Below are 9,398 nucleotides of genomic sequence, written 5' to 3'. Positions count from 1 at the left end.
TAACTTGTTATTATATGTTTACTTTTGTCATTGTTTTATTAAGTCCATTTCTCTCATTAAACTCTATGAGGTCAGGATCTCTGCCTTTTCTGTTCCTCATTATAGCCTAAAAGAAAAAAAACCAAACTCACTGCCACTGAGTCAGTTCGACTCATAGCAACCCCACCTTGGGTTTCATCTTACATAATGCCTTCCATATAGTAAACCAAAATCAAACCCACTGCCATAGAGTTGATTCCAACTCATAGCAACCCTGTAAGGCAGTGTAGAACAGTCCCATAGCATTTCCAAGGCTGTAAATCTTTACAGGAGCAGACTGCTGCATTTTCCTCCCATGGAGCAGCTGGTGGGTTCGAATCACAAATCTTTTGGTTAGCAGCCAAATGCTCTAACCATTGTGCCACTAGCACTCCTTACCATATGTTGTTGTTATGTGCCGTCGAGTCAGACCCGACTCATAGCGACCCTTCCTTGGGCTGCCGAGGCAGTATCATTACAGAAGTAGATTGCCCAGCAACCTTCCTTCCGAGGAGTGGCTGGTTGGTTTGAACAGTCAAGTGCCTTAGGCACTATGCTACCAGAGCTCCTATCACTATGGAAGTACATTGCCCCATCTTCCTTCCAAGGAGTGGCTAGTGGGTTTGAACTGCCAGCCTTCTGATTAGCAGTCACGTGCCTTAGGCATTATGCTACCAGAGCTCCTTAGCATATAGTAGGCACTCAATAAATATTGAAAGAAAGAATTATGAATGAAGATTTTAGTTTATGCTTACCTTAACCATAGTGGAAACTGGATGTACTCTCCTAAGATTTTTCAGAATTGATCCTGCCAGATCTGTCACAGACAGTCCAATAGCCCAGGAGGTATACCCCTTCATCTTGATAATCTCATAAGCGCTTTAGTTGTAGAAAAGAAAAGAAAATTCACATACATGTGAAGATTGTGGAAATAGCAAATGATTTGTTACATATAGTTAGTTCATCGTAGCACTTAGTCATAACTTGTTATTATATGTTTACTTTTGTCATTGTTTTATTAAGTCCATTTCTCTCATTAAACTCTATGAGGTCAGGATCTCTGCCTTTTCTGTTCATCATTATAGCCTAAAAGAAAAACCCAAGGAGGAGTGGCTATGATCAGGTCCGACTGGATGGCACATAACAACAACAACAACAATGTATACTCTTCAGGAGCTCTGGTGGCGTAGTGTTAAATAAATATTTAACACAATTTTTAAAAAAAGACCATTAGATGAATACTTTTGATTAACAAAAAAAAAAAATCAAATTCATAAGAAATCAACTCATGGAAAATAATACTCTTCAAGCATCCATTTTGTAGCATTCTATTAACTATTTTCTCAAAGATTCCCTCTAGAAATCCTTTAGGAACAGGCAGTAAAAGTTACTATGCTCATAAACTTCATCATTCACTTTAAATAAGAATTCACCCTTCTTTCATCATTAAGGCAGAATACTAGTACATATGCACCACTCAAAATGAAACTAGTTTTAATAATTTTTGTAATTTTACTTAAATATCCAAACATAGAATTTTATAACCTAGAAAGTTACCATATACCTCTCTCTGACCATTTTCAATCGTTACTAGGGTGGCAATGTAACATTATATAGTTGTAAACTATGTGTACTTATTTTTCCCAGAACTGTATTGTTAAACTGATAATAAACTGATATAAGAAAATGTCCATAATACATTTTTAAAGGAAAATAGCACAAATCTAAACATATGTATTTATTAAACATCAGTCTTATTTAAAATATAATTTTTATAGGAACTTTAGAATTGCATTTATACACCAACTTATTAATAGTGATTGTTTTGAGTGATGAGAGTACAAGTGATTGTATCTTTGTCATGCTCTTTCAGAAATTCTCCTATTTTCTACAATGAACATGTCTAATATTTTTTCACTGCCACCAGCAGTGGACACAGGTTTGGACTGACAGTTGTAGCATAGAGAGGCTATAACTTAGCACTGACTTTATTTAGTTTTGTGAAAGAATACAGAACAGGAAACATAGCATACACAACATCATTATTCTTATCAGAAAGCCTTGAAACCATTAGGCAGTTTTCAGGCCCCAGGACTAGACATAGTACATTGGGTCACAAAAGGTAAGGTTGATGTGTACATAGACCACTTTAGCACAGGGAAGTTGGGCCTGGACTGTGCCTATTGGGGTATCCTATGGCTCTGACTGTTAATCCAAAAGAGGGGAAGCCATGCAGATTAATGTCAAAAGCATGATTAATTTTCAGACCCTCAGTTCAATGTGGCCGAGGTTCTGTGAGGGAAAAGGAAAAGGAAAGGGAAGGAAGTTCTGCCTAAAGGTTAATTAATTAATTGATGTACCATCTATGAGTCGAATTAAAGAAAGCTCTGCAGGAGATAACTAGAGATAAATCTTACTAGTGGAGTTTGGATCCTCTTGGGAATTTAAAAGATGGATTAAGGAAGAGAGGAAGGTTGAGGGGGGAATGGCAAAAAACATAATCTTTAGTTGTTATTAACCATCCTAATGAAGGTAAACCTGCTAGCAGAAAAAGAAGTGTAAAAGAAGCAAGTAGAACAAACACATTTATGGCTGAGTTTTAAAACAAAAACTGATCCATATTGTAAACCAAATGCTCCTTTGGGAATCTGGAAGGACATCATATTAAATCATGATATCATTCCCTGCAATTGTTGGCTAGGCACTGGAAAAACGCACTGGAAAAACAGGAGCTATAGCATAAAAGAGTTGAATAGTTTTCAGATAAATACTGGAAGTATCCTGAGGATTCTTTATGATTCTAGATCCTCTGCTAGATGATCAAGGGGCAAATAATTTAATTTTAGATACTGCAAAGCTGACAGGACTAACTGGAAGGTGTAATGATCTGTAATGTTCTGCAGTGTTTGGTATTCAGAACATACAGTAGGAAATGTGATCTTAATCATTATTCCCTTATAGCACAATGTTTCAAATAAAAAAGAGCATTATACAATAAAGGGATTGAGCAGACAAAAGATCAGTTCTGTGCTTTCCCTATGGAAGACAGATGAGCTGCTTCATGACACTTGGAAACTACTGTTGTTAGGTGCTATCAAGTCAGTTCTGACTCATAGAGATTCTACAGAAAAAACACTGCCCAGTACTGCACCATCCTCACAGTTGTTGCTCTGTTTGAGCCAAATGTTGCAGCCACTGCGAAGCATCTTCTTTTTCACTACTTTCTACTTACCACCAGGATTGGATGAAGGCTCGTTAAAAAACTGAAAGCAAAGAGTGCTTGAAGCACTTACTGATGAAAATCAAAGACTAAAGCCTTCTTAGTCTAAGACAGAGTGTAAAATATATATGTAGTCATGCACCATATAATGTCTGTTCTTTAGTGTAAGGATTACACCTCAAGGTAAAGAAAACAAAAATCCTCACAACTTGACCAGTAAGCAACATCATGATAAATGGAGAAAAGATTGAAATTGTCAAGGATTTCATTTTACTTGGATGCACAATCAACACCCATGGAAGCTGCAGGCAAGAAACCAAGTGATGTACTGCACTGGCAAATCTGCTGCAAAAGACATCTTTAAAGTCAAAAGCAAAGATACCACTTTGAGACTAAGGTGACCCTGACCCAAGCCATGGTATTTTCGGTAGCCTGGTATGCATGCAAAAGCTGGACAATAAACACAAAAGACCGAAGAAGAGTTACTGCCTTTGAATTATGATGCTGCCAAAGAACACTAAATATACCGAGGACTCCCAGAAGATTGAACAAACCTGTCTTGGAAGAAGTACAGCTAGAATGCTCTTTTACAAGAAGCAAGGATATTGAGACTTCTCACATACTTTGGACATAGTATCAGGAGAGAGCAGTACCTGGACATCATGTTTGGTAAAGTAGAGGGTCAGTGAAAAAGAGGAAGACCCTCAATGAGATAGATTGACACAATGGCTTCAACAATGGCCTTACACGTGGCAACAATTGTGAGGATCACACAGGAGCAGGCAGAGTTTGATTCTTTTGTACATAGGGTTGCTACGAGTCAGAACTGACTTAACAATACCTAACAACCACCACTTTACCAAGCATAACATGTCTAAAGTACTTAGGATGAAGTCTCACCATCCTCCCTTCCAAGGAGCATTCTGAGTGTACTTCTTCCAAGACGGATTTGTTTCTTCTTCTGGCAGTTCATGGTATATCCAGTATTCTTTGCCAATATCATAATGCAAAGACTTCAGTTCTTCTTTGGTCTTCCTTATTCAGTGTCCAGCTTTCACATATATCTGAGGCAATTGAAAATATAATGGCTTGGGTCAAATGTACCTTAGGCATCAAAGTGACTAAGGTGCTTTTAACACTTTAAAGCACCATAAAGATCATTAAAAGCTTTGCTTTTTAACACTTTAAAAAGGGTCTTTTGCAGCAGATTTGCTCAGTGCAATATGTTTGATTTCTTGACTGCTGCTTCCATGGCTGTTGATTGTGGATCCAGGTACAACAAAATTGTTGACAACATCAATATTTTCTCCATTTATCATGATTTTGCTTATTGATCCAGTTGTGAGGATTTTTGTTTTTCTTTATATTGAGATGTAATCCATACTGAAAACTGTAGTCTCTGATCTTCATCAGTAAGTGCTTCAAATCCTTTTCACTTTCAGCAAGAAATGTTGCATCCACTGTGTATCGCAGGTTGTTAATGAGTCTTCCTCCAATCCTAATGCTGCATTCTTCTTTATGTACTCCACTTTCTGCGATTATTGGCTTAGCATACACATTGAATAAGATGGTGAAAGGATACAACCCTGACACATACCTTTCTTGATTTTAAACCATGCAGTATCCCTTTGTTCTATTTAAACAACTGCCTTTTGGTCTATGTTCAGTTTCTACATGACCACAATTAAGTGTTCTGGAATTCCCATTCTTTGCAATGTTATCCATAATTTGTTATAATCCACACAGTCAAATGCCTTTGCATAGTCAATAAAACACAGGTAAACATCTTTCTGGTATTTTCTGCTTTCAGCCAAGATCTGCCTGACATTAACAATGATATCCCTCATTCCATGTCCTCTTCTGAATCCAGCTTGAATTTCTGGCAGTTACCTGTTGATATACTGCTGCAGCTGTTTTTGAATTACTTTCAGCAAAACTTTACTTGCATGTGACATTAATGATAACATTGGATAATTTCCGCATTCTGTTGGATTAATTTTTTTGGAAGGGCATAAATATGGATCTCTTCCAGTCAGTTGGCTTGATGGCTGTCTTCCAAATTTTTTGGCATAGATGAGTATTTCGAGTACTGCATCCATTTGTTGTAACATCTCAATTGGTATTACATCAATTCTTGAAAACTTCTTTCCACCAGTGCCTTCAGTGCACCTTGGACTTCTTGTTCCTTACTGGCAGGAGTAAGATTATTATGCCTCTAGACCAGCTGGATCCATAGATTTACTGAGAAATAGCTCCTAAAATGATGTGATGGATTAAATTCTGTTCCCCTAAAATAAATGTTGAAATCCTAACACCTGTACCTGACCCTCCTTGGAAATAAAGCTTTTCTTTTGCTATATTAAGATAATCATACTGGGACTGTAAAATGGTACAACCACTGTGGGAAGCAGTATGGTGATTCCTTAAAAAGTTGGAATTAGAAATACCATTTGACCCAGCCATTCCATTACTAGGTATATATCCTAAAGAAGTGAGGGGCAAGACAAGAACAGACATATGCACATCCATGTTCATTGCAGCACTATTTACAATAGCCAAAAGATAGAAACAACCTAGGTGTCCATCAACTGAAGAATGGATAACCAAACTATGGTACATACACACAATGGAATACTATGCAACCCCTAAAGAATAACGTAGAATCTGCAAAACACCGTATAACATGGATGAACTTGGAGGACATTATGCTGAGTGAAATAAGTCATTCCCAGAAGGACAAATACCGTGTTAGTCTGTTCTTGTAAAAAGTTAAGGAAATGTTTATATATGGAAGGAAATTGTCTTTGTTGGTTACCAGGGATGGGAGGGGAGGGGCGGGAACACTGTTAGATAGGTAGAGACGAGTGAAGAGAAGGACAATGTACCAAATGTGAGTGATCAACATGGTGTCATTGAGGAAGAGGAAGACAGAGGTATATGGGAGGTATAGACAACAAAGATGAACCCTTTTGCATATACAGTACTGCGTTGTCAGTTAAGGCAAACATGGACATACAAGTGGATAGATGCGTGGACAGGGTGAACTATCAGGTGTGTCTATGCAGGGGGGAGTGTGCCCATGACTATGTATAGAGTTGGCAGACAATGTTTCTACAAGTGTTTTGCTATGTTCTGTAAGAATTCTCAGGTATATAGTAGAGCTGACCAGGGAAAAGGTTGTAGTCACTTCTTGGCCACAGCCAGCTACCCAGAGGGAGTGAATAGTTGGACCTGTGGGCTTGGGACCACAGTTGCAGGGGATATCAAGCTCAGTTGTCATAACATACTATACAAAGTCATTGTTCTGCATCCTACTTTGGTGAGTAATGACTAGGGTCTTTAAAGCTTGCAAGCAGCCATCTAGATGCAATGTCCAGAGCAAAGAAGAATGAAGAAAACCAAAGATGCATGGAAACAATTAGCCCGAGCAACTGGTACACCATGTGGTCCTCAGCCTAAATGACTATGAGACCAGAAGAACTAGATGGTACCTGGCTACCACTGTCAACCACTTGGAATGGGATCTATGTAGGCGATCATGGATAGAGTGGGAGAACAATGTAGAACAAAACTCAAAATCATTTTAAAAAAAGGGGGTGGACCAGGTTTGCTGGTCTGATAGAGCCTGATGGAACCACTGAGACTATGGCCCCTAGCTGCCCTTCAGGTCTGCAATTGAACCCACTCCTGTGGTTTCCAGCTAAACAAAAGACAGGCATATGAGGTGAACATTTACACTAGGTAGTTACACTCCTTGGAGAGAACAATAATGGGAGAATTGAAGGGCTGTGTATGCACAGAGAGGCAGCTCAGGGGGCATGGAGGGAAGGACACTGGGAAGAGGTTAACTATGGCAAGGAGGTGGGAGGGGAGCTGTTGCATTGTGGTAAATTGTAGTCAATGTCATGAGGCAAAGTATATGTGAACTGGTGTATGGAAAGTAAATTTGCTTTGTAAATTTTACCCAAATCACACACACACACACAATGATAATCATACTGGACAGAATGGATCCTAAACCTAATCCCTTCTGAGTGGTATCTTACACAAAGAGCAGACTAGGTAGAGACACTCAGAGGGAGATGCCATGTGGTGATGCAGGCAGATGCAGCAAGGAATGCCAAAGATTGTCAGCAGCTACTAGAAGCTGAAAGAGACAAAAAAGGACCTTCTCTTAAACCCAGTCCCCTGCATTCAGATGTCTAGCCTCCTGAACTTGTGATATTTTGTATGGCAGCCCCAGAAAACTAGGACAAATGGCTTCTATAACTGGAAATATATGGTATATGGATAAGAGACAATTTTGTTGAGAAGGGTAAGAAATTAAAATGTAATGTTAACGTACATTTTCTGTTAATGTGTTTTCTTTGCTATGCATTGCTTTAATTTCTTACCCCAAGCTATTTGATGTAACAAAGGGCTTGTAGGTTCTCTTAAGGGAATATAAGGAAATGAATCACATCAATGATGACTATCAAAATGAAAAGATATTTTGGGAAGTTGACCTAAAACTTCCAATTGATGTGATCCCTTTGAAATTGTCTGACTAGAAGAGGAAATGCATTTGCTTTAGACATATTGAACACGTAATTAAATGTGTCTATCAATACCTTCAGTAAGGTGCAAGGTGATGGTAGATAAAGGGAAAAGGAAAATTGACCGACTGGTTAAAGATTACCAAAAGACCTGAGAGGATTCTGGTTGCAATAAATATGTTTTCTGGAAGGAATCCCACTAGCCATTAGATCTTATAGATCCTGGCTACTGTAAGTGTGGTACATGTGCTAGCTTGTCTTTATACATAAAATATTGAAGGTATGTTTGGCAAAGGAACTTGGAGGATATGAAGATAAAAACCCAAGGTCATTGATCCTTTCCCAAGGACTCAGGAGTACCTAGGAAGATGGCCTTGAGTTTGTATTTGTGCAACAGTTTCTTTGGTGTAAAAGTTAAGATAAATATGGAGTATTAAGCTCTGGTAGTGTAGTGCCTAAGGCACTTGACTGCTAACCAGAAGGCTGAGAGTTCAAACCCACCAGCCACTCCTCAGAAGGAAGGTTGGGCAATCTACTTCTGTAGTGATGCTTCCTCAGAAACCCAAGGAGGGGTCGCTATGACTCGGGTCTGACTCGACAGCACATAACAACAACAATAACAACCATACTGGAGTCCCTGGGTGGTTTAAACAGTTACAAGTGCTTAGCTGATACCCGAAACATTGGCAGTTAGATTCTACGCGGGTGGCTCAGAAAAAAGACCTGGCAATCTACTTCTGAAAATCATCCATTGGAAACCCTATGCCGCAGTTTTATTCTGACACAAATGAGATCACTATGAGTCAGAATCAACTCAATGATACCTGGTTACTGATTAATCATACTAGAACTAAATTAATAGCATTATATATTATGAAACCCTTAATTTATGGATTGCACCAGGGCTGAGAGGACTGGCAGTTAGCATGCAGACCCTGAGGGCTATATGATAAGGACTGTATTAAAAAACTGTTGGGAAACAAAGGTAGCAGCTTTCCTGGGCTGGAGTACCCTGCCCCAATGTCAACTTCATCTGTTTCAATTGATTGTGTGTGCCCCATGCAGTGATAGGGCTGGAAGCTACACCTAAGTATTGCAATACCTCCTAAAGAAAATGTTCATTCTCTCTACAACCTGTGCTTTCTCTGTATAACCTTTTCACCAAGATAGATACACTTAATACTAGGTGTTATGGATTGAACTGTGTCCCCATAAATATGTATTGTAAATCCTAACCTCTATGCCTGTGGTTTCGGAAGGAAGATGGGGCAATCTACTTCCATAGTGATACTGCCTCGGAAACCCAAGGAGGGGTTGCTATGAGTCAGATCAACTTCACTGACGGCAGTGAGTTTGGTTTTATTTTGGTATGCCTATGGTTATAATCCCATTTGGGAATGGGTTGTCTTTTTTATGGTAATGATCAGGATTAGTACAGCATATATCTTGAGTTGATCTCAAAAAATATATATATGTGTGTGTGTGTGTGTGTGTGTGTATATATATATATATATATATATATATATATATATATATATATATGTTGTTGTTATGTGCCGTCGAGTCGGCCCCGACTCATAGCGACCCCTCCTTGGGTTTCCGAGGCAGTATCACTACGGAAGTAG

The 9,398-nt window shown here is 38.8% G+C and overlaps 1 protein-coding gene across 1 annotated transcript in view; it reads right to left on the bottom strand.

Moving 5' to 3' along the window:
• The window catches only part of LOC103209795 (L-lactate dehydrogenase C chain), a 69,572-nt gene that overhangs the window by 4,152 nt on the left and 56,022 nt on the right, over positions 1-9,398 (bottom strand). The window contains exon 6 of the mRNA XM_007955694.2: positions 774-897. Within this exon, the coding sequence (XP_007953885.1) occupies positions 774-897 (124 nt within the window). The remainder of the gene's footprint in view (positions 1-773; positions 898-9,398) is intronic.

This window comes from Orycteropus afer, unplaced genomic scaffold (assembly GCF_000298275.1).
Source record: "Orycteropus afer afer isolate SDZICR_OR568_19922 unplaced genomic scaffold, OryAfe1.0 scaffold00014, whole genome shotgun sequence".
NCBI lineage: Eukaryota > Metazoa > Chordata > Mammalia > Tubulidentata > Orycteropodidae > Orycteropus > Orycteropus afer.
Note: the sequence above shows the minus strand (reverse complement) of the source record. Positions and strands in the feature narration are given on the sequence as shown.